The sequence below is a fragment of the Rutilus rutilus genome (assembly GCF_951802725.1).
Source record: "Rutilus rutilus genome assembly, chromosome: 4".
In the NCBI taxonomy this organism is placed as follows: Eukaryota; Metazoa; Chordata; class Actinopteri; order Cypriniformes; family Leuciscidae; genus Rutilus; species Rutilus rutilus.
Genome location: NC_140212.1, coordinates 33,838,986 through 33,865,474, shown reverse-complemented (window position 1 = coordinate 33,865,474; position 26,489 = coordinate 33,838,986). Strand labels below are relative to the sequence as shown.

At 38.8% G+C, this 26,489-nt stretch overlaps 1 protein-coding gene across 1 annotated transcript; it reads right to left on the bottom strand.

Moving 5' to 3' along the window:
* Positions 1 to 1,689: 1,689 nt before the first annotated feature.
* On the bottom strand, positions 1,690 to 22,686 carry LOC311289825 (uncharacterized protein; the record flags this gene model as incomplete). The annotated part of the gene is made up of 6 exons (XM_084408073.1): positions 1,690 to 1,765; positions 4,587 to 4,763; positions 5,546 to 5,806; positions 6,975 to 7,994; positions 19,395 to 19,509; positions 22,206 to 22,686. The coding sequence occupies 6 exons, from the start codon at positions 22,684 to 22,686 to the stop codon at positions 1,690 to 1,692; spliced, it is 2,130 nt and encodes a 709-aa protein (XP_084264199.1).
* Positions 22,687 to 26,489: the final 3,803 nt, after the last annotated feature.

The following is a 26,489-nucleotide window of genomic DNA, read 5'->3' as shown; positions in this document are numbered from 1 at the left end:
GGTGGGGTGAATTCTGCTTCCAACACTGTCTGTCTGCAGTTGTAAAGACCTGTTCCAGAGACGGAACGCAAAGTGGAGATCCCCCCTGAATACCGGGCATTCCAGGATGTGTTCAGCAAGCGATTGGCAACCCAACTTCCACCTCATCAGCCATGGGACTGCTCAATCGACCTGCTACCTGCGGCGACCTTACCCAAGGGAAGGGTGTACCCACTGTCCATCCCGGAGCAGAAGGCCATGGCCATGCCAAAAACATAGGAGTAGTTCGCAAAAGTAGGTTTTAAAAAAACCCCTCAATTTTCTCTCAAATGGCGCCTGAAGGACGAGCAAATCCGAGGCAACCATTTTGTCCGCCTTGAGCCAAGGATTCCAGCGATATAAGACACTTGAGTCTATGCCTAATGGTTTAAGAGTTATGAGCCATTTCATACTTTTACGTACTACCAGCCCTCAAAGTTTCAAGTCTCTATGACTTACCATTCGGTCTGCCCGATCAGTTTTAGATGGAGAATGATGCATCTTAGGAAAATTAACAATAACAGTAGGGTTTCAGCACTACGTGTTTGAACCCCTACTTACTATTTGCTCATACTATTTGCTCTGGGTTTTTCTCATCTCTATCAGCTTACAACGTGATTTCATTTGTTAAAGCCACAGATTCTAATTTGGTATGTTTGAGCCATATTAACTGAGGCACACATAGCATAGTCAATTAGCGTTAAGCTATTTGGCAAAGCAGGCCTAGGTACACATAGCATGGTTCCCAACTTTGGTCCTGGAGAACTCCTACATCTGCACATTTTGTATGTCTTCCTAATCAAACACCCGATTTAACTCATCAGCTCATTAGTAGAGCCTTCAAGACCTGAAATGGTTGTGTCAGGTCAGAGAGTACCTTCCAGCAAAATTCAGCTCCAACCCTGATCAAACACCCCTGAACCAGCTAATTAAGATCTTCAGGAGCACTCGATAATTACAGACAGGTGTGTTGGATCAGGGTTGGATCTAAACTTTGCAGGCAGATAGATCTCCTGCCTTGCGTCTCAATTTCCATACTATCCACCCTAAACAGTATGTGAGATAAAATAAGTGTGTCCCAAAACATAATATGTTGAAAAGAGAATGCCAGAAGTCCCCGGATGGTCTACTATTTCCGGTGGTTTTTCGAAGTGTAGATCTGTGCTCACTATAACAGCTAATATTGCCCACAATCCATTGCACTTTGTATGGAGTTTCCTTTGTGTCTTTTTTATTCAATAAAACATACTGCATTTTAGAGTATAACTAATTATTTTGTAAATTAAAAAATTAAAAAGATTAAAAAAAAAGTCTTCTTAAGGCTCAAAAATAAAGAAGTTGATAAATTTATTTGCAGTGCATGTAAATCTTTGAAAACCTTTATTTTTTTTTGTGCATGCTCTCTTTTCTGCTGTCTTTTTTGCGGATCTAAATCTTTTGCTTGCGAGTTGAAAAATGTTGCTTGCGAATGAAGCTGGTTCTCAGTGGGCGGTCTCTACCAACCAGAATGGAAGGCCCTTTTCTGTTGGTCACCCTGAATCGAAGTGACAGGTTGACCAGGCCCACTACGTTTTCCCGCTGTTGCTGCACAGTGTGTCTGAGAGAAGAGCGAGCGAACTAGTAACATGGTGAGCAACAGGTCCTTTACTGGGTAAGATAACTAATTTAATATCACTGTGGCGAGCAGGACGAGGCTGGTGGCGTGATTACAGATGAGCGACACCCGTGAGACGCACCGGTCTCAGGTCTGTCACAGAGGAGTGCAAGCATAAGAGGAGGAGCGACAACAGGAAAGGTGGAGAGAGGACTGGCCTGGATTGTTCATTGTGTTATTTTGTTTTATTATGTGTTGTGGCAGTCCTCCGTGACTTTTGTTTGTATTTGTTTATTTTTTTAAGTTTTGAACGTTCCCGCCTCCTTCCCACAATAACGAACTGTGTTACAGTCACAAAATCAGTGAACTGAATTATTCTCTTCTTATGCTCTCCCATTTAACCCTCGGGGGAATTTTCTTCACATAGTAGCACAATAAACTTAAATTACTCCGTCATTGATGGTCATACAGAAAAAAGAATCTGTGATTTTTCTACTTTTGTATGTGTCCACTTACAATCGAGTCAAAACATTGTGTTTTTGTAAAATAAAGAAAATAAACAGGGTGTGCTTTCTGCCTCTCCGTCGCGGTGAACTTTTTTTTCTTGAGCATGTCTATAAACTGAAACAAAACTCAGCGAATACTTGTCACACATTTATGAGCCATATACCTTTATAAACATTTAAGTGTGTACTTTTAAATGATCGGATTCAAAATGAAAACAAATATTCTCTGTTTAAGTAATTTGCATAAAACCAACAAGATGTCCAGTTTCTCAAACCCTTGCTCATTATTTTTAATTTGGCCATGCCCACGCACACTAAAGAGATTGACATGCAAATCTCCACGTTAAGGAACGTGAACGCGCTCGTTACCTCAAAAACAAAGCACCAAACTTCATCAGTCTCTGCTTTTCGTCGAGTTTGGAAGACACGCTGTGAGCTTAGTCAGCTTACATTGGATTTACCTCAGAAGAAGAAGAACGCAATTTGAAGACAAGAAAGATGTAAGGTAAGAAATGTATTCTAATTATATTAGTTAGTGTTATTGTTTCATAAACTTCACATTGCAGTTGAACTGTTGCTAGATATATGCTGAATATTATAATGTTTAGACCCCTGTTCACTGTTAAATACTGTGTTTGTGGATATCTGCTCAAACGTAGATATGTATATGGTAACAATAATGTTTCATAGTTTGGAGCGGCTCGATCGCTTCAGTAAATAACGCGCTGTGCATTTGAAAAGCAAAACGCACCAAACATTAGGCTTCATGTTTTTACTCCAATCTCATTTCATAACGTCATAATGAATGGAAACATTTGAAGTGACATTTGATAATCAATATATTTTTCTCTAGTGTAGTGTTACTGAAGTGTTCCTATTTAACGATTGATAGGCTATAGGTTATTGTTATTATTATTTTATGCAGCACTGCAGCCTATGCCTACAAGGCACAACAAACCTGGTGTTCATTTTATATATATATATATATATATATATATATATATATATATATATATATATATATATTGTATATATATATATATAGGCCTATATATATATATATATATATATATATATATATATATATATATATATATATATATCATGCAGCCCTATAGTTTCTCTTGATATCAGCATGTTCACAGCTGTCTTTGGATTATGTTGTGTTGTAAATAAATCCAAACAATCAAAAAGCCATTCTTTTTTTAAATCTCCTCATTCTTTGTGCAAGGTTGCTCAGAATGACAGGGCCTGATAGCACCTGATAGGGCAGTTAGGGGAGGGTCTTTGTCTTTCTCAGGTGTGAAAGCCATCAATATTAAAGATGTGTTCACACCTCCTTGCATAAAGCTTTCTTACACAAAACATGTCTTACAAATTTAAAATCAATATATTGTTTTATCTGAATGAGTTGTAAGGATGATTTTCACATAGTTCTGGAGCAAATATTCTAGGCTACGTGATACAATTTTCAAAAGTCGTGTGAAGAAATAATCAGTATGGGTTTCATGACCTTATTTCAGTGACAATTGTTTTTGTTTTTTTCACAAACCATGCATAAATGTCATTATCTCAAAACTACAAACTTTTACATACATTATTGTAGCAGAGTTTGTGCTGAATACAGTGTAGTCAGACTTTAGCCATGAAAATGTCACAAGTAACAGAAAAAAAAAAAATGTCAGCGCATGTCAGAACACCTCCAGGGCCCAGAAAACACCTGAGACCCCAGAGGGTTAAATACTTAACGTTGGCTAGTATAAGTAGGTGAATTGAGACGCAGCACAGGAACAGAATTGGGGACCCCTGAGCTACACTGCAACCTGCTTCTTGCGCCTTATATACACCTCATAGCTGCCCACATTTCTTTCTCCTGCATGTTGGTGGATTTTCACATGATGTACACTCGGCTTGTATTGTCCAATCTTCATTGTCACCTGCTCTGTTGAGGGGTGATTCATGTATGCCATTGTGCTGCAGCATGTATTGCTCACAGCGGCGTATCGTGTATGTATTGGCAGGAGCAAGTCCCGTACTTATTAACTTAATAACATTTGTCACATCCATTACTGTGCCAAACAATCCGAGAGTTGTCATGATAGATATAGAAATAAGCACAGCTTTGGAAAAATTGCTTTCTGTTTAGTGATTCTGTTTGTATTTAGGTATTTCACCTTTCTTTCCTTTTTCCTAATTCTTCCCCTGTACAAGTCTTCCATAATTATGGCAAAATTTGGGTCATCACTGCATCTTATTTTGACTTCAAAATGCATGCGCCAATGTTGTTGTACATTTTATCATCCCTTAAGATGTTCTGCCCTCTAGTGGTTAAATAGCACTACTGTTGGTTTCCTAACCTAGAATATGCCATCTTACATAAAAATCATGTGGTAACAAGCATACATACACAATGTGGTATACAGCCAATTTAAATGAATTATTAATATAGTTCAAATAGTCTATAATACCTGATGGTGAGGCTATTGATGAAGATGTTGGAGAGGTTGTTGACTGTGAGGATGATGATGGTGCTGAGGTTTGTGAAGATAGAGTATCTGGCAATGAAGATGATGAGGATGACAAAGTTGGTGAGTGTGGTGTCGTTGCTAAAGATGGTGAGGATGGTGATGAAGGCTGTGAATGTGCTGATGATGGTAAGAATGAGGAAGATGATTTATAACACTTTTACACATTTATTTAGACTTCTTGGATGGATGTTTTGTGTTGAGAAGTCTTACACTGAACGCACGTCTGCTGGTAGTCAGGACAGCAGTCACCGATTTGGACGCAAACCTCGTCACAGTAACACCCACGGTAGCATTCGTTATTATGTCCAGCACAGCAGAGCACTGTGGGTACTGAACACTGGCCTGAAAGACATAAGACCCAAGACTTTGCAGATCATAAAATTATCAAGACATAACAATACAAATAACAGCAATACTTGGTGATCCAAATGTACTGCATATAAATAGAAATATGCACAGCTTTGGCAAAAGTTCTGTTCTGTATAAGGGTTCTGTTGTTTTTAAGTTTTTTCAATTACTTTTCTTTTTCCTAATTCTTTCCCCAGTTCTAGTGTTGTTGTTGTTGTTGTTTTTTTACTCATGGCAAAAGTTTGATCATCGTTGCATTTTATTTTGGCTTCAAAATGCACACACCAATGCCGTTGTACATTTTGTCATCCCTCTAAGATGTTCTGTAAGTGGTTAAATAGCACTGCTGTTGTTTGGCAGATCAGCTTCTTTTAACATGGAATAATTGTGATACCAGGCTGTTTTTTAAGCATGACAATCACTCGGTTTCAGTGTTTTCCTAACCTAGAAAATTTGAACTCACATTAAAAAAATAATGTGGTAACAGGCTTACATGTACAATGCGGGAAACAGCCGATAAAATTATTATTCAAATTTTTTAAAATAGTCACCTGATAATGAGGATATGGACAATGAAGATGTTGGTGAGGTTGTTGACTGTGAGGATGATGATGGTGCTGAGGTTTGTGAAGATAGAGTAACTGGCAATGAAGATGATGAGGATGAAGTATCTGGCAATGAAGATGATGAGGATGAAGTAACTGGCAATGAAGATGATGAGGATGACAAAGTTGTTGAGTGTGGTGTCTTCCATGTTGATGATGGTAATGTTGCTAAATATGGTGAGGGTGTTGATGAAGGTTGTGAATCTGCTGATGATGGTAAGGATTGAAGATGATGTAGAATTAGTTTCTGTGATATTAAAGTGTTGTGATTTTTATTTTATTTTTTGCACTTTCTACATTTATTAAGATTTCTTGGATACATTTTGTGTTGAGAGTATTGAGTCTTGAGTAAATTCACAGATTTGTCATATTCCCTTACACTATTAATCATTTAATTCTTCTATCACAGACAACGGTTTGCATTTTTACATGTTCAAATACTTCACTTAATATGATTTATTTATTTTTAAATGTTGCCACAAAGTATAAAATTAATGGTATTACTATCCTTGTGGGGACATGTGTCCTCACAATGTAGGGTTTACCAGGTACACACACAAACGGTGGATTCATAAAGTAAGGCCCTTTTAATTTGCGGGCAATTTTCTGCTAAAATGATTTCCATTACTTATTTTTTCACATCAATCTACACTCCACATCCTATGATGACAAAGTAAAACCAGATTTGAGATAACTTTGTAACTTTAGTAAAAAGAAAAAAAAACTGAAATATCCCAATGACCTTACCATTCAGACCCTTTGGTATGATAGTGGACATTTTAAATTTAGTGCAACACTTAAACTTGAGTAAATATATGGGAAATTCAATTGATTGGACATGGTTTGGAAATGCACACTCTTGTCTATAAAAGGTCTAACTGGTGTAAATGCATATCAGTGCAAAATCAAGCCATCAACTTTGTTGCGTTGCTGGACACGCCCCATCCGGCCCTAATGTAACCCTCGTTCCCTAAAGGAGGGAATGGGAGACGTTACGTCAATGCGACAACGTAATTGGGATCACTTCAGTGAGCCCTATCATCTTCAAATGTGTCTACAGAACAAGGCTTTGTGTTATGTTACAATAGAGGCTTTGTGTTATGTCCACGTAAAGGCGCAGAGCGCGAATGGGACAAAGAAAAACAAGGGCTGAAGTCATCTTATTTTGACTTCAAAATGCACACACCAATGCAGTTGTACATTTTGTACCCTTAAGATGTTCTGCCCTCTAGTGGTTAAATAGCACTACTGTTGGTTTCCTAGACTAGAATATGCCATCTCACATAAAAATCATGTGGTAACAAGCATACATACACAATGTGGTATACAGCCAATTTAAATGAATTATTAATATAGTTCAAATAGTCTATAATACCTGGTGGTGAGGCTATTGATGAAGATTTTGGAGAGGTTGTTGACTGTGAGGATGATGATGGTGCTGAGGTTTGTGAAGATAGAGTATCTGGCAATGAAGATGATGAGGATGAAGTATCTGGCAATGAAGATGATGAAGATGAAGTAACTGGCAATGAAGATGATGAGGATGAAGTATCTGGCAATGAAGATGATGAAGATGAAGTAACTGGCAATGAAGATGATGAGGATGAAGTATCTGGCAATGAAGATGATGAAGATGAAGTAACTGGCAATGAAGATGATGAGGATGAAGTAACTGGCAATGAAGATGATGAAGATGAAGTAACTGGCAATGAAGATGATGAAGATGAAGTAACTGGCAATGAAGATGATGAGGATGAAGTAACTGGCAATGAAGATGAGGATGAAGTAACTGGCAATGAAGATGATGAGGATGAAGTAACTGGCAATGAAGATGATGAGGATGAAGTAACTGGCAATGAAGATGATGAGGATGAAGTATCTGGCAATGAGGATGATGAGGATGAAGTAACTGGCAATGAAGATGAGGATGAAGTAACTGGCAGTGAAGATGATGAGAATGAAGTAACTGGCAATGAAGATGATGAAGATGAAGTATCTGGCAATGAAGATGATGAGGAAGTAACTGGCAATGAGGATGATGAGGATGAAGTATCTGGCAATGAGGATGATGAGGATGAAGTAACTGGCAATGAAGATGATGAGGATGAAGTATCTGGCAATGAGGATGATGAGGATGAAGTAACTGGCAGTGAAGATGATGAGAATGAAGTAACTGGCAATGAAGATGATGAAGATGAAGTATCTGGCAATGAAGATGATGAGGAAGTAACTGGCAATGAGGATGATGAGGATGAAGTATCTGGCAATGAAGATGATGAAGATGAAGTAACTGGCAATGAAGATGATGAAGATGAAGTAACTGGCAATGAAGATGTTAAAGTTGTTGAGTCTGGTGTCGTTGCTAAAGATGGTGAGGAAGGCTGTGCATTTGCTGCTGATGGTAAGAATGAGGAAGATGATACAAAATTAGATTCTGTGGCATTAGAGTGGTGTGATTTTTAACACTTTAAAAAATTTATTAAGTCTTCTTGGATGGATGTTTTGTGTTGAGACTATTACGTCTTACATTGAATGCACGTCTGCTGGTAGTCAGGACAGCAGTCATTGAATGAGAGGCAAACCTCGTCACAGTAACACCCACGGGAACATCCGTTATTCAGTCGAGGACAACAGAGCACTGGGGGTCCTGAACACTGGGCTGAAAAACCCAAAGAGTGTGCAGATCTTAAAATTATCAAGACATGACAACATCAATAACAGCAATACTTGGTGTTATATATACACCATATATAAAATATACACAAATATACACCATATATAAAAAGAAAACATCTTTTGACAGATTTTAAGTCAACTTCATAGCTTCGGCAAAATGTATTTCCTTACATAGTTAATAGTTTTGTTCTATTTAATATTCCCCCCCTAATCCCTCTCTCCTTTTTGTGTCTAAGATGACATCACAATTATAGGCTTTTAAAATAATAAATACAATTTTGAAGTTTGTGTTCCTTCAAATACTATTTACATTTTTTATGTTTAAAAAAAAAACCCTCAAAACAGAAACACAAGCTTGTTTTGTTTTACTGTATTACTGAGGACTTTGCATAGACTTCCATTGATTTTATATCAGGATAATTATTATTATTTTTTGCCTAACCAAACCCCAACCACTACCCTACCCATCACAAAACACTACATTTAAATAAAAACGTGGTTTGGCAAATTTATAAGCCTTTTCAACTAGTGAAGACCGGAAAAATGTCCCCACTAGTCAGTCGAGTGAGGATATTTGGCCCTCACAAGCAGTGTTGGGGAAAGTTACTTTTAAAAGTAATGCTTTACAATATTGCGTTACTCCCCAAAAAAGTAACCAAGTACTTGTATTACTTAGTTACTTTTTATGAAAAGTAATGCGTTACATTACTTTTGCGTTACTTTTTCTTGCCTGGGCTGAGCTTGCTTGTTTGTTTTTTAATAACAACAAAAACAAGCAAATGTCAAGGCCCTTTGAATAAATGAATAAGCCTCAGGCTGAAGGAAATGCATATTTATGCTTGTACAGTAGAGGGCGCCATTCAAACAAACCTTTCAACTGTGCTGCCATTCTGGATTAAAGAACAATAGGATACAGGAGAAGGAAGTTCAACACTCTTATTTCTAAATCTAATCTAAAGATAACTTTTGCTTATTCCTGTGGTTGAATTTGATCATTGAAGGTCAGCAGCAAAGACATTTGGTTAATAAAGTGAGATTAAAAACAAAGTATATTTGTGTAATTTAATATAGTTAATTATAACTTATATAAGTTTTGCATAAAATTCTGAGATTGCATTTTACTGTTTTTATTGATTTTGAGGAATACTGAATGTTTTCATGCAAGTGAGATGAGTAAATTGCATTTTAACATTTAGTCTACAACTAAAATAACCATCATGTTTAAGTTACTAAGTTAACTTTGGCTAAATTTCATCATACATGCTTCATGTAGTTAGGTAAAGCCTTGAATCAAAATGAAGTATTTAATAAATAAATAAATAATAACAGTAATCACTGTTACTCTTTATAGACACTAAGTTTTACTTTGGTTGTTTTTATCTTCCGTGAGTCCCCCTCTCCTCCCCTACCCTCCCTTCCCTTCCCTTGTAGTTTGTCAAGTATGTCAAGTATAACATGTATACACACAAGTTACTTGAAGAGTGTTGTCTGTCTTACCTGAAGCCATGTTCCTGTTTCTTTGGTTCAGGAGCAGTAAGAAAAGCCAGATGTGGACAACTAAAACCTTCATCCTGGTCTAGGTGTCTAACACAACTCACTTTATTGTCACTTCACCGTGTACAGAAATATGAGGTGTGTGTATGTGTGTGTGTGTGTGTGTGTGTGTGTGTGTGTGTGTGTGTGTGTGTGTGTGTGTGTGTGTGTGTGTGTGTGTGTGTGTGTGTGTTTGTGTGAGTGAGAGAGAGAGAGAGAGAGAGAGAGAGAGAGAGAGAGAGAGATCAAGAGTTTCATATAGGTGGAGACTGCATACAGTTACCCACATCCCTCTCACTAAGCATGAAGTGGCATTTGTCACAATGCTTAGAAGTCTGAAATTATGACAGGAAAGCTGGGGGGAAGATTCTGTGATTTTATCATTCAAATAATGCCAAATACTTTCTCAGAGTAATTTACAGAGGTGTCTAGATAAAAGAAAGGAGGACCTTAACAAGGTTTTAGTAAGAGGGGAACCTAAACTATTGTATCCTTCAAATCTGCCTATTCAGTGTATTGTGTTGTTTAGACAAATTTTTTCTTTCAGTTCTGTGATAGGTGGTCCAGCTATGGCCAAGCAACAGCAAGTCAATGAGAGACTTACTTCAAATTACAGGAAAATTGACCGATCATTTCGTCCCTTTAAATGGGTGGGACATGTTATCACATGTTATCATGTTATTGATATGAGGAACACTATCGGAAAAAAAGCTGGAAAAATGTGCTAGCGCTATTCGATATGGAAACTGCTAGCAACATTAGTGAGGAGGACATTGTTGCTAATTTATTGTCCACACCGTTTTCAAGATAAATTTTGAAGAAAAGATGGAGTTAATGGAGTTAAGACCTACAACTAGAGCTTAATTTGGTGCAGAAAGCCAAAGCTTTTGAAAGCATTTCAACCCCAGCAATAACAAGTGAGACTCTGGAAGACAGCATCAATCTAGAAGGAATTGTTTGCTGTTTGGGTAAGTTATTTAAAATCTAATAGGTCATGTGCCAACTGATTTTATTCAGGCTGCCACTACTACTGTTTGATATTTTAAGCTTTATTTGAGAAAAGTCATATTGCAGGATTACCTGTCAATCTGTAAATTTACCAACTCAGTGACTATTATGTATATTTGTTGAAATTCTACATAATAGTTAATCTTTTTCCAAATAAACCATACGTCTATTGAATATGTTACATTTAACCCTCTATATGGTACGGTGTTGCCTCCAAGTGACATAGTCTACTTTAATTAATTTTTTTTATAAAAATAAGACACCCATTTGTTGCTCAAACCTATCTCAGGGGAGGAGAACTCAAATACTAATCAATTAAAGAGTGCAAAAAAGTGGTCACATGACCCACAGGGGTCCATTTTGTGTCCTGTTTCAGCACAAATACACTGATCTCGGACCATAAGCCTATTGTATTTTATATGTCCCTGCCAAATCTGTTCTATTCACCTGCAAATGCTCAAACACATGCTCGATACTTTTCTTCTCATTTTCATGTGAATTTTTATTTGCTCTTTAAAGGGACAATAAGTAGCTTTTTAGGTATTTTATTATCTAAAATCAATATTTTTATTCATAAATATGCCCTCAATGGTGTACAAATACCTATGCCAATGATCAGACTAATCCTCGTAAACGAAGAATTTATTATCTTTATATACATGGGACGGGTAGGTCCACGGAGGCAGAGCCCGTCTACGGAGAGCCTGTCCACTCCCTATTAAGCCCTATTGTACCGAATTTTGGTTGTAGTACCACCAGAGTTCCACTGGGGGGCGCTCGCCATGAGTGCAAAATGAATGGGAGTCAATGGGGCTAGACGGCTAAATTTGTCTCTTTCACCCGATTGCCGTTGAGAAATCTCAGATTTGATTGTAGGTTTTGCAAGTTCAACATGGGTTTTAGGTCGAAAGTTGAATGAACGAGTACTTATGTCGTTTTGATTTCTTACAGGTTGAGTTGTTGTTGCCCATAACACGCTAGCATTCTGCTAATGGCGTCAGCATTCTGACGTCATTGACATTTTGAAAGACTTTTTTAAAGCAAATAAGTTACTCTAAAAAATCTAACACCCAGCAATGTGTAATTTCTTTGCATCTCCTTTCGAATACAACATTCAAATTACTAGACAAAAAATTATATCCTGAGAAAAGTGGATTTTGAGGGGTATACCGCCATTGACCTCCATTCATTCTGCACTCGTCCTGTGAGCGCCCTCATATGGAATCAGAGTGGAACTGCAACCAGTTCAGAAGCCGGAAGTGTAGTGAGAGTGAAACTTCTCGCCATATTAGACATTCTCTGACGGAGGCTTCCATGTAGTTCCGCCATCTTGAAAAACTATAATAGCAGAGAGGGACAAAAAGTACTAGGCCAACGCGTTTCCACAACGCGTTTCGTTCAGAGCCAGCGTCACGTGACTGAAGCCAGCAGAAGCGGAGGAGCAGAGCAGTTGAGAGGCGCTTGTCACTGCCGCGGCAAGTTTAAAAGGATGCACTGCACGGTTATTTATACACCGTTCATTCATACATACATATGAGTCACAGGATAAGGAGTCCTCGTCATCGAAAAAGTCCAAAATAGACCGTAAAAGGTAACATGACCGGAGATTACAAAAACAAGGGTTAATGTCGGGGTTGCTAATGCAGGAGAAAGCTTTCAAAAGAGATGCTGAAGTTGCCTGCTTTCTTCTCGACAGGTAAGTCAATGTTACGGTCTTAATTACAAGCTTATTTTTCATTGCTTGGTTGTGAACTTTATTATATAGATAGTAGAACATTTATAGTTATATCTATTTATCTATTCTATTCATAGTAAGTTAAACAGGCTCTTTGATGAATAGCAGCTTTGAGTAAAGTAACGTTAGAGAAGGCACGGATGATGATGATATCTAACAATGCACGTACTTCAAAAATATAACGAATAAAAGCAGCATTACTACTAACTACCATAGTTAATGTTTTTCACAGTCAGTAATTTATACTGTAACATTCTTTTTTTCGTTGATTCAAGTTTCAGTTTGTTTTAACCCTCTGGGGTCTAAGGTGTTTTTGGGGTCCTTGAGATGTTCTGACATGCCCTGACATTTGTGCTTTTTTCAGTTGCTTATAAACATATTAATGGCAAAAAAAAATTTACACACTATTTAGCACAAACAGGGCTACCATAATATGTGAGCAACAAGAATGTACATGTCTGCATTTTTGAGAGAATAATTTTTATGCGTGGTTATTGAAAAAACTAAAAACTAAAGTTTCTGAAATAAGGCCATAAAACACATACTAAATATGTGCCAATAAGACTTTTGTCTAATAGATGTCATTGCCTAGTGTTTTTTCTTCAAAATGATCCTGCCTAATGGTGCGTTCAAGTCATCTCGTATAGATCGTATTTACGAGTTGAACGCACTTGAACGCCACCACAATGTCGTAAATACCAGTGGGGAGCTCGGGATTTTCTCTAAGCTCCGATCTTTACGAGTTGGGGGCGTGTCTAGTGATTAACATGGCGGAATCTATTTTTTACAGTCTATGGGCGGAATACACAATACGTAAAGGTATTTAGCTGTGATATTGTCAGGCTTTTCTATTAACAGCTAATCGCCAACACAGAATATGATAGTATTATAATATAACAATGCAACATGTAACGATGTGTTGGCAGTGGCTTCATAAATTAATTAAAAACATAAAAATACAAAGTACACCTGATGCACATTTCTTTGTTCTTCATTTTCTAGAACAAGAGTTTAAGAACCTTACTGTATTTTTGTGTAATTAATTAAGAGAAAGTACTCCGCCATTTTGCTCCGACGAAAGTGACTTGAACGCACATGCCGTTATAAGCACGACTTCCCACCTCGTACGTACGAACTTCCCAGGAGGACTTGAACGCACCATAATCATTCACATAACACAATACATTGATTTGAATTTTGCAAAGAACTTTCTGTTTGGAAAGGCAATATGCGGAGTGGGCGTCACAGATCATGCATATTTAGTGGTTCACACCTTAGGAGACAATGGGGCCTGCATACTTAATTAGCCATTCATTCAGGTGAGTCACTGAGCCACAAGAATGCAAGAGCAACAGTTGGAAGTATCTCAATTCTTTTTTATTTTTCCACATATTGTGCTTGCAATTTGGCCTATAATATCCAAGGAAAACATGTCTAGTAATTGTGCAGTTAATTCTCATACTGTATTTTCAGTTTTGGAATATTTATCCTCTCCCCAAATTTGTCACTAATAAAACACAATAAAAATTATTTAAAGAAAAGGCTTATATTTACCTTTTAAAAGTTTGTTTACATCTACCTTGTAAATATATTTTTTTATTAAAAAGGTTACAATTACAACAACAATTCAAGTGTAATCTTTCTTTGTAAAAACTAAAGTATACATTTTATCATACATATTTCAAAGTTAAGGATTTGATTGATTATTTGATTACTTTATTTTTGACAAAACATGCTATATTTAACATGAGCAAATATTGGCAAACAAAAGCTTATTTGAGTTGGCAGATATTTTATGTCTTATATGTCTGTAACATAGGTCTTTCATTTTTATTATAAGAAATATAAATGTTAATTTGCAGTTTAATACGTTGCTTATACAAATACATTTTATTTCAACATATTTAAGTCGATTTTTACTCAGTATAGCAATACAGTTTGCTAAAACCTTCATTCATTCACAAACAGAAACGCCTGACTGTAACGTTGTTTTTATGAAATATTAGGGCATATAAATGTTAATTTTCAGTTTAATACGTTGCTTATACAAATAGCCTACATTTTATTTCAACATATTTCTGTCGATTTTTACTCAGCTCAGTATAGCAATACAGTTTGCTAAAACATCATCATTCATTCACACAGAGACGCAATTTAAATTTAAACTGTCTTTTTGCCAGCTGTGATAAACAGCGCGCATCTCTGCGGCTGCCGTTCATTCATTCACAGAAACGCGATTAACTTGAGAAGGAAAAAAAACTTACTACATATTCGGATCCTCTCTCCTGCAATACCCGCACTCTGAGGTAGATTTTCCGTTATTATTATTCCTCACAGCGCTGCCAGATGGTGTAAACACGTAGGCTACAATGATCTGAATAAACTTGTGTTTTCTCGAGCTGATATGGGGGGCGTTCACAGGTTTGCCTCAGTAATTTGCATTTGAATAGCATGCGCTCTCCGTGGGCGGAGTCACATTACATTTGAATGAGGTCTAATTAGCTCGACTGGAATCGCTCTCTTTTAATACAGATTTCACAAGATGAGAATATTTGTTTTTTATATAAATTACCTCATTTTAAAGAAGAGAATTCAAGCTTCATGCCTGTATGTCTGTATGCCTGTTTGACTCAGTATTCGCTGAGTTATTGTTCATTTTCGGACGCGTTTCAGAATGGTCTTCACTGACAGAGAGAAGGCAGAACTAGCATCACGTTTATTTTTCTTTATTTGGCAAAAAGCACAACAGTTTGTTTTTATTGTGAGTATACACAAAACGCGTACCCCCCAGATTTCGTCATGAGTCATTTTGTACCCACCACTTTTAACTTCCGTCCATATTAATTTGACTTTTGGTTCGATTTTTTTGACCGTTTTCAGTGGTTGTGAGGAGCAATATGAGAGAGAAATTTGGTAATCATTGTCTGACCCAACAAAAAAAACATTATAATATTCATTTTATTTTATTTTCCGTGTTCGCATTTATGAGGGAAAAAACAACGTGTCAGTTTAGGTTATGGACCAGAGCGCTCTGAAAGCGGCACTAAAAGACTGCTTTAAAACTTTCACAGAGACCTCAAACAGAACAGCTGCCTTTCTTTAAAGTGAATTTCGTTTTGTATTAATTATATCTTAATTTTAATCAATGTTTCATGAACCAATGGATTTAATATAGCTATAAAAAGTAAATATAGCAGAATCATACGTGACGCATTGCTGCCACATACATATTATTTTTTCACCATTATGTCTACTAACGAGATCTTATGTCGTTTTAAAATAACTATGCATTTTAATTGTTTATTAATGAACTAGTCTTTTCTAAATCAGTGTAGGCTGCCTGCATACTTATCTCCACATCTCCGCTGTAATGTAGCCTAGATGCGCCTTTCATACGGACAGGATTACATAATCAGATGGTAGCTACCGTATTTGCTTTCGATTGGATTTTTTTTTTCGTTGGTGGACATTTTTTTTTGTAACTTTATAGTTATATTTCTCATGTCTGTGAGGCTTGTCTATACACTGTTTGTCAGTTCATTTTTGAGGCGCGCTCCAATTCACAGAGATCATGAAAGCGCGCCCTGTTCGTTTTATTTTATTTTACAAAGGCACACCGTTTTCTTGTTGTTGTGAGTTTACACAAATAAAAGTAGTTGCGACTGATGTATTATTATATTCTGTATGACCAGAAATGGAGTATTTTAAGTTGTTTCCACTGTTGATAGGAAAATGCGAGTGATGGCACCGGCGCCTCCATCCACATAGGCTATAGTGCGCGCTCCATACTCCGCACAAACACTTGGATATGCGCTTCCTAATAGCAAACATTTATTTAGGTTAACGTTAGAGCGAGCGGCCATGCCAGACGGATAATCCTCTTCATGTTTAACTAATCAAATTCTGTTGCATTTTATTGCGCCAGTTTGAAAAGGGCGGCTGAAACACTTAGCCTATACAGACAAACGCCCAACGCTGGTGTTTTTCTTTAAACAAATTAGTTTAGGCTTTAAAATAAATATTGTTTATGGGCTAATTAATGCCACAATAATTTATTTATTTTATTTGTTTTGCATTGAATACCATTGCATATTTTCATTGAATGCATTGAATATTTGCTATGCACCGCTATGCCATCCTCCCATAGAAAGACACGTTAAGAGCCACCTATTTTCCTTATAATAAAGGGTTTCTACGAAAGGAAAACGCTTAATGTATAATTAAATGCATTGCGTTCATATTCTTTATCACTGAAGCTTTTTCTTTATTATAAGGGTGTATTATTCCATTAAAAAAGGGACTGTTTATAAGGTGACAATCCGTTATACATCTTGAAGATTTTTGTATTGTATTGTATCTTCTGTTATAAACACGAAGATTGACATTTCGTTAATTAAACAAAATAAAAACACAAGGTGTAAAAAATAAACAACTTAGGCTATGTTCTGTTAGATGTGTTTTGACTAGTTTTTGTTTAATTATATCTCTATGAAGATATAGCAACAATCATTCATAATCATTACTTTTACGAAGTGGACGAGCGGAGCGGAATATTCAGAAATGCGCTCTCCACTCACGAGCTCTGATCGGATTCGGAACAAACCCGAACCTCACTGTCTGCTGAACTTGCGCAGAAACATCAAAATATAACCAGCTTTTTAAAATGTTTTTTAAAACTAAACACTATTTTAGCACAAATTATGAGCTCATTGGCGATTTTTTTATAATTATTGAAAAAATTAGAATATAGTAAAAGTTTTTTTTTTTTTTTTTTTTTTCGGGTGGGCCTGTTGAAAAGTGGGGCCGTGCCTGAGCTACAGGACATCGTCTTCCAAAACATAACCTGCGCGAAAGAGAGAAAAAAATGAATGCGTCATTGTACCCAGCACTTCTGAAAATGCACTTCCGAATGCGTCTCTGTCCCCAGCACATTTCAAACCAAACTGACGCCCATGGTGTCAACCAACATCTGGAGCTGCTTAATGATGCATGGCTGGATATTTTAAATGAAACTGCTCCTTTGAACGTTTTTAAACCAAAAACTAGAACTGATCGGTGGCAAACCTCTGAGACCCGCACATTAAGACAAGCTTGTAGGAAAGCAGAGCCAAAATGGAAAAAGGACAGACTTCAAACGTCATCTAAGTGGCTCAGGGATTGCCTAGTGGCCTACCAGTCTGCTGCAAAGGCCGCAAAAGCTGCTTATTTTTCGAACGTAATTTCTAATAACCATCATAGACCTAAGACCTTGTTCTCAGTTGTAAATGCTGCCTTAAATCCACCTGTCAATAATTTTCCAAATCCCTCAAATGCACTATGTAAAAGCTTCTTGAGTTTCTTTATTGATAAAATAGCTAATTTAAGGCCTCAGGCAATAGTGTCATATAATGATCATTATGCTTCGACTATGCTGCTAACCTCGTGGGAGGTTTTTAAACCCATTACCTCACAATCCCTTGCTGAAACTATTGCCACCCTCTAACCCTCTTTCTGTCCTTTTGATGAAATACATCCTCGGTTTTTTAAAATGTTAACAGAATCTATTGGCCCAGGCCTGTTATCTTTTGTGAACAAATGTTTATTAACCGGTTTGGTCCATGCATGCCTAAAAATGGCCTTTGTCACTCCATTACTCAAGAAGCCTTCCTTAGATACTTCTGAATTTTAAATAATTATCGATCTATCTCTGTGATTCCGTTTATTTTAAAGGTACTAGAAAAGACTGTGTTGTGCCAACTTCAGTCATTTCTAAATACGTCTCAAATTTTGGAAATTTTGGTTTTAAGTCTTTTCACAGCACTGAATCTGAGTACTAAATGTCATTTTAGTTGCTAGCGATGCTACCCTGTGGTTTTAGTTCTCTTAGACTTAACTGCAGCTTTTGATTCTGTCAATCATTCGTTGCTCTTATCTAGATTAAAAGATGTGGGGCTAAAATGTTCAGTCTTAAATTGGTTTAAATCCTATTTATCTGACAGATATTTTTCATTTAGGATTGGCAGCTTTAACTCCTCGGCTGCTCTCCTTCCCCAGGGCTCTAGCTCCCGCGCTTCTCTCCCTGTACATGCTTCCTTTAGGCTTGATTTTAAGAAGGCATGGTGTATCTTTCCATTTTTATGCAGACAATACACAGATCTATTTGCCGATAAAAAGAATTGACCCTTCTGCATTTAAATCTTTATTAGATTGTCTCGATGAGGTAAAGCTTTGGCTGGCAAGTAACTTTTTAACATTGAACGATTCAAAGACTGAGGTTATAGTTTTTGGCTCATCTGACAAATTTGCAGGGCTCTCAAGTTTTGAAGACAGACAAGAGTGACATCAGAAATACATTGAGAAATACAATGTGTGGCGGGAGTGCGTGACAAAAGACTGAAATGGGTGATTGTCATGCTCAATGCGTGACACTTGAGAGCCCTGAATTTGAGTTCGATAACAACACTCCAGGTAATTTGTCTGTTTTTAATACCAGATGTGTACGGAACATTGGAGTTTTCCTAGATAGTCGATTAACTTTAGAGAAACAGGTGTCCTCTGTTGTCGCTTCTAGCTTTTTTCAACTCCGCCTTCTTGCTAAAATTAAACATTTCGTGCCCGAAAAATCCCTTGAGACAGCTATTCATGCTTTTATAACATTCCGCTTGGATTATTGTAATAATGCCAAATTTCTTAAGAAAAGACTAAAATTCGATCATGCCACGCCCATTCTGCGAGCTCTCCATTGGCTCCCAGTCCAGTTTAGGATTGACTATAAAATTATCCTATTTGTGTACAAATGTTTGTATCATCTTGCTCCAAGTTATTCGTCTGGACTACCACACCTCCTATAGCACGTCCCGAGACCTAAGATCAGGTAATCTAAATATCCTCACTGTCCCTTGCACTAGGCTCAAACGCAGAGGAGACAGAGCTTTTTCGGTGGTGGGGCCTAGATTGTGGAACCAGTAGAACTTAGGCCCTGTTTACACAAGAACGCTTGCGTTAAAAACGCAAAAAAGTGAAACCACCCTCCAGAGTGGAAATCTTAAAAACGCTCCACCGTCGCGTTCCCGTCTAAAGGGTAAAAACGCAAAAGTCTGCTAGGGAGAGAAGTAGAAGGAAGGTTGTACGCAGGCGCGCGGACTTGGTGTTGTTGTGTGGCAGTGCTTCACATTGCCACCTAGCCGCCTGGAGTGCATACTACATCGAATTTCACACACTTTTGCGTCACCATAGGCATGCAGATTTCCCCCCCATAACGCTCGTCTAAACGCAGAATAAAAAGTGATAACGCAACGCCACTTTTGCGTTTTCTCTTCAGATCGTTTCTGTGTAAACATAGCCTTAGGGTAGCTCCTTCTTTATCAGTTTTTAAATCTCTTCTGAAAACCTATTTGTTTTCCTTAGCTTTTAAAACTTGTTAATGTCTCTCGTCTGTATGTTTCAATTTTTCAATTTTTCAAATCTGTACACGTAGTTTATTAGTTGTTCTCTCTTCGATCCTTAGTTATTTGTGCTTGTACAGCACTTTGGTCAGTCTTGTGGCTGTTTTAAATGTGCTTTATAAATAAAAGAACTGAACTACATAAATAAATAAAAATTAATATCATCAATAGATACATACATAATTAATTAATGCAATTCTACATAATTAACATACACACACAGCGATGTCTGTCACAGTTTTTTCATGTTTTACTATAAAGCTGCTGCAATAAGAAATCTATTGTATAAAGTACTATATAAATAAACGTGACGTGAATAGACTGCAGCGCTGAATTGCAGAGCTGGTGAGAGCATACACATCACTATGATCAGATGCTTTATTAACTGCTGTCATTTTTGTTGTGTGCACATATTTATACAAACGCCATTCTCAGCAGCTTGGACAGTGTCGGGATGTTCACTAACAGTGAACAGACTTTTCTAGCCCCTCTCTCTCTAACATCACTGCACCAACTCTAGTTTAGTTCTCTTTTCGACAACAGTCAAAGAATGGTATTTTTACCCGACTGTTTTTTATTTCACTGCCATATTTTTCCCTCCACTGACGTCTGTCTCTCTTCGCCCAACACCCTGAGCGTTGAAACAATCCTGGCTCTCAACAGCCAGTAAGGACTTTTAACTTAAGACATAACATGTTTTTCTTTCTTTTCAAATAAAATTACCATATACATATATTTAGGGGGAAATGTATACACATACAGTATATATAAAATGTTACAAAATAACCTGAAAGAAATATTAACAATCCAACTGAATTAAACTTCAACCAAGCTTCATAAATATAAAAAAAATCTACCCCCAAATATTAGTTTGACACTGCATTAAAATATACATAATACATAAAATGCATATTTTATGGGGAAAATTAATTAGTTAAATGGTTAAAAAACAAATAATAAATCTATATAAATAAGAATATTTGTTTTCTTTGTTCAGAGACATTAACATAATTCTTTTTTTCATAAAGTGCAGTTTTGGTTGTGATAAGACATGCTAGAAATGAATGTATTAGATGTGACACCAGATATGTGACACAGTTTTCTATTATTTGAAGCACGAACTAAGCAGGAATGTGGCTCTATAGGAGGGATTAAAACCTACTTGACAAACGTGTAGACGAACCTGTTTTACACGCGTCACTGAAACACAAAACCAGAAAACATTTCAACTCATCAGTTCAGGGAAAGAGAAACTTATCAGAATCAGAATCAGAATGAGCTTTATTCGCCAAGTGTGCACAAACACACAAGGAATTTTTTGTGGTTTTTACAGGAGCTCTTGGTACATACATACATATATGACATTAGAACAGGCATTTAAATGAGAACATAAATAAATAGAATAAACAATAATAATAGTTCTAGTATTCATCTGAAACAGAAGACTTATGTACAGATTTGTGCATTGTGTGTACAGCTCTATAAATAAAATTTGTATATGTATTTACAAAAAAAAAAAAAAAAAAAAAAAAACACAAGTACTTCTCTCACAAGTACTGAATGAATTATACAGCAGGTGTTAATTGCTGTTTTAGCTGTTTAAGCTGGAGATAGCATGGAAAAAAAATAAATGTTTTGTGCCTAGATGTTCTAGTGCGCAGAGATCTGTAACGTCTGCCTGACGGCAGAAGTGCAAACAGGTCTCGGCCGGGGTGGGAGGGGTCTGTGATGATGTTCCCTGCCCGTTTCTTCACTCTGGCATTGTACAAGTCCTGAAGGTTGGGGAGGTGTACACCAATGATCCTTTCAGCTGTCCTAACAGTCCGTTGTAGTCTTCTTATATCTGATTTGCTGGCTGACCCAAACCAGACAGTTATAGAAGTGCACAGAACCGACTCAATAACAGCTGAGTAAAACTGAGTCATCTGCGCTTGTGGTAGGTTGAACTTTTTCAGTTGACGAAGGAAGTACAACCTCTGTTGGGCCTTTTTGACAATGGAGTCAATGTGATTGTCCCACTTCAGGTCCTGAGAGATGGTAGTGCCCAGGAACCTGAATGACTCCACTGCTGTCACAGTGCTGTCCATGATGGTGAGAGGGGGGAGTGCAGGGGGGTTTCTCCTAAAGTCCACTATCATCTCCACAGTTTTGAGCGTGTTCAGCTCCAGGTTGTTATGACTGCACCAGACAGCCAGCTGTTCAACCTCTTGTCTGTAAGCAGACTCGTCACCGTCCTGGATGAGGCCAATGACTGTGGTGTCGTCTGCAAACTTCAGGAGCTTGACGGAGGAGTCTTTGGAGGTGCAGTCATTTGTGTAGAGGGAGAAAAGCAGTGGGGAGAGAATGCACCCCTGGGGGGCACCAGTGCTGATGGTAAGGGTCCGAGATGTGACTTTTCCCAGCCTCACTAGCTGCTGCCGGTCTGTCAGGAAGCTGATGATCCACTGACAGATGGAGGAGGGCACAGAGAGCTGGGTTAGTTTATTCAGGAGGGTATCCGGGACGATGGTGTTGAAAGCGGAGCTGAAGTCCACAAACAGGATCCTTGCATAAGTCCCTGGTTTGTCCAGATATTGGAGGATGTAGTGTAGTCCCATGTTGACTGCATCATCCACAGACCTGTTTTCTCGATAAGCAAACTGCAGGGGGTCCAGCAAGGGTCCACTGAGGTCCTTCAGGTAGGCCAGCACCAGTCTCTCAAATGACTTCATGACCACAGATGTCAAAGCAACAGGTTTGTAATCGTTAAGTCCAGAGATTTTAGGTTTCTTGGGTACCGGGATGATGGTAGAGTGTTTGAAGCAGGAGGGGTCTCCAGTGATCTGTTGAAAATCAGTGTGAAGATGGATGACAGCTGGACAGCGCAGGCTTTGAGACAGGCTGGTGAGACACCGTCTGGGCCTTTGGCTTTCCTTATCTTCTGTTTCCTGAAGACTCTGCATATATCCTCCTCACTGATCTGAGGTGCAGGCTGAGAAGCAGTAGGGGGGAGGGAGGGGGGTGTTGATGGTTGTGTGTAGAGACGGTCAGAGCGGGTGTGGGGTGTGAGAGCAGGCTTTTCAAATCTACTGTAAAATACATTGAGATCGTCGGCCAGTCGTTGATTCTCAACAGTGTTGGGGGATGGTGTCTTGTAGCTGGTGATGGCTTTCAGGCCTTTCCACACTGATGCAGGGTCGTTAGCTGAAAACTGGCTTTTCAGCTTTTCAGAGAAGCTCCTCTTAGCTTCTCTGATCTCCTTTGTCAGTGTGTATTTGGCCTGTTTGTACAAGGCTCTGTCCCCACTCCTGTAGGCATCCTCTTTGGCCTGACGAAGATGTTTTAGTTTTGCAGTGAACCATGGCTTATCGTTGTTATATGTTAAAAAAGTCCTAGTGGGGACACACATGTCCTCACAGAAGCTGATGTAAGATGTCACAGTGTCAGTGAGCTCATCCAGATCAGTGGCTGCAGCCTCAAAAACACTCCAATCAGTGCAGTCAAAATAACCTTGTAAGACCTGCTCTGTTTCGCTGGTCCATCTCTTTACAGTTCTTACAACTGGCTTAGCAGATTTAAGTTTCTGCTTGTAGGCTGGGGGAAGATGAACCAAACAATGATCAGATACCCCTTTTCCACCAACAAGAACCAGGTGCTGGTTCGGAGCTAGAGCTAGTGCCGGTTCGGAGTTGGTTCGGCTGACGAGCCTCCAAAGAACCGGTTTGCTTTTCCACAGGCTAAAAGAGCCAGCGCAGAGCCAGGTCTTACGTCACAGCTACGTCTCATCTTTCCCAGTAACGTTAGCGTGGCGCCGCCAAACACAAACACATCATCAACAATGGACGTTACTTTGCTATTGATGTTCATGGCTTTGCGGACCTACATCGGCATCCAAACACGGCGGATCCAACGTGTTCACGCGGCTCTTTGTATTTTCTGCAAAACCGATTTCGTCCGCGAAGCCCCGTCTAACTTACTCTGGACTTCTGAAGAGGACCAAAGTGCAAGAAAGCAGCTTGTTTCGTCGTCTGACCACTGCTGTTTTTGTTTAATCGCGTCCATTGGGCCCTATCTTGCACTCAGTGCAATTGACTTTGTACACGGACGCATGTATCATTCCTATTTTGCACCCGCGCAAAGCGGACTTTTCCCTCCACAGAAGCACGTCGGTTAACTAAGAAATACACTTGCGCTCCCCGGCGCGGTTCAGCGCAAAGAGGAGGCGTGTTCCGGCGCAAACGTTCCCTCATGCTATTTTACAGGTTTAGAAAACAATTGCGCCACTAACCGAAAAAAAACAGTTTAAAGTCAGTGGCGCGTTGCGCATGTTATTAATATGCTATTTTAAGGGCGCATGATTGGCCTTAATCAATGTAGCGTGTGCACAATGCGCATACACTTTGATTCTCTCATCTACACATAGACGCAGCAGTTATCATTTTTGCAAATCATACATTATTACGAAAGATAAATAGATAAATAGATAGATAGATAGATAGACAGTTTATTATAAAAGCATACATCTAGCTTATACATTTACCCAAATTATCATACGCCTGTTTAACCGAAGTTAATTTGGGTGTGTTTCTCCATCCCCAACGTCCCTGACGGGAACGTTGCTCTCCTCGGCTGTGAACCGCTCCTCGCGTGCTCCTGGCAAATCCGCCGTTATAATAGGAATCCGCTTTAGAAAAAGCGCGCCTGCTCTTAAAGGGAATGTGAGATGTCGCTCTGATTGGTTTATTTCACGTTACGCCCAAACCACACCTATGAATAATGAAGCTACTTCAGACCAACCCCTTTTAGATTTGCGCCAGGCGCAAGAGTCATTTATCCCGCCGGGAAAATAGCAACAGCGCCAAGACCCGCCCACAAAGTTACTTGCGCTTTGCGCTTTGACACTTGCGTTTCAGATCGTTAAAATAGGGCCCATTGTGTTTAGCTGCTGTTAGCTCGATTAGCTGCTATTTGAAAATGGCGGTCACAAGTTTCTCTTCAGTCTTGTTGGCCACGGTAACCCCGCCCCCAGCCTCTGACGCAAGCGGTTCTTTCTTGGCTCCGTTCTAGATCCTGCAATGATTTGGTGCTACTTAAGAACCAGTTTTACTGGTTCGGAGCTGGTGCTTTGGCGGTGGAAAAACAAAGAACCGATTTGAAACTAGGCTCTGAACCAGCACCAGCTCTGCCTTGGTGGAAAAGGGGTAAGAGAGTCCCAAAGCTGCTCTGGGGACAGAGTGGTATGCGTCCTTTAAAGCAGTGTAGCAATGGTCCAGTATGTTAGTGTCCCTGGTGGGGCAGGTGATGTGCTGTCTGAATTTAGGCAGTTCACGGGTGAGATTAGCTTTATTAAAATCGCCGAGAATGATAGTGAAAGAGTCCGGGTAACTTTGCTCCGTGTGTGTGATCTGATCAGCCAGCTGTTGCAATGCCGCGCTCACACACGCGTCAGGGGGAATGTACACACTCGCCAGAATAAATGAGGAAAACTCCCGCGGCGAATAAAAAGGCTTACAGTTAATGAAGAGAGCTTCCAAATTAGGGCAGCACATCTTCGTCAACACTGTCACATCTGAACACCAGCCTTCGTTGATATAAAAACATAATCCACCGCCTCTCGTTTTCCCAGTTAACTCGGCGACGCGATCCGCTCTGAACAGCTGGAAGCCCGTTAGATTTAGCGCACTGTCCGGTATGGAACCGTTCAGCCATGTTTCTGTGAAGCAAAGAGCAGCCGAGTTTGAAAAGTCCTTGTTTGTGCGGGTGAGGAGTAGTAGTTCGTCTGTTTTATTTGCTAGAGAGCGGAGATTTGCCAAGTGAATGCTCGGCAGCGGAGTCCTGAATCCGCGCTGTCGAAACTTCACGAGCGTGCCCGCGCGTTTCCCTCGTTTGCGTCTTTTGAAGCGCTTGTACAGGATCGCAGCTCTGCCAACTAGGATGTCAAATAAAATGTCGGAATGCTCAAAAGTCGGCAAAATGTCGTTTGGTGTGTTGTTCCTGATGTCTAGGAGTTCGTTCCTAGTTAAACTGACGGGGAAAAGGTTACATAAAACAGGACAAACAAACAAAAACAGTGAAAGTACTGAGGAGCTCAAAACCGAAGCAGCCATCCGTGGCAAAAAATATATATATATTTTTAAGTATGTCAAAAGTACAAGCGCGGATAAAAAGTACAAGCTCCCAGCCTACAAGCGCAGATTTTTTTTCTTTTTTTTATAGTTGTGGTCATAGGCTTTTGTTCAAAATGTATACAAGTGAGTACATCATGAATCCACCTTTCAACCTTTTGTCTTATCCTGAATCACTATTGTACACTTATAAGTTTTTATGTGCAGACTATTTTAGACCTGGCAGGAAGACAAATGCTGCATAACCTTTATTGACATAAACAGAGAGAAGTAGCTCCAGCTTCTATGTTCTTCTGACAAACACATGCAGTCTTATTAACTCTTTCCCAGCCAGCGGTTTTGATCATTTTCACAATTTCATGGCTCCCAGAATATTTTGTTGAATGAATATCTGAACATGCAATAAAAAG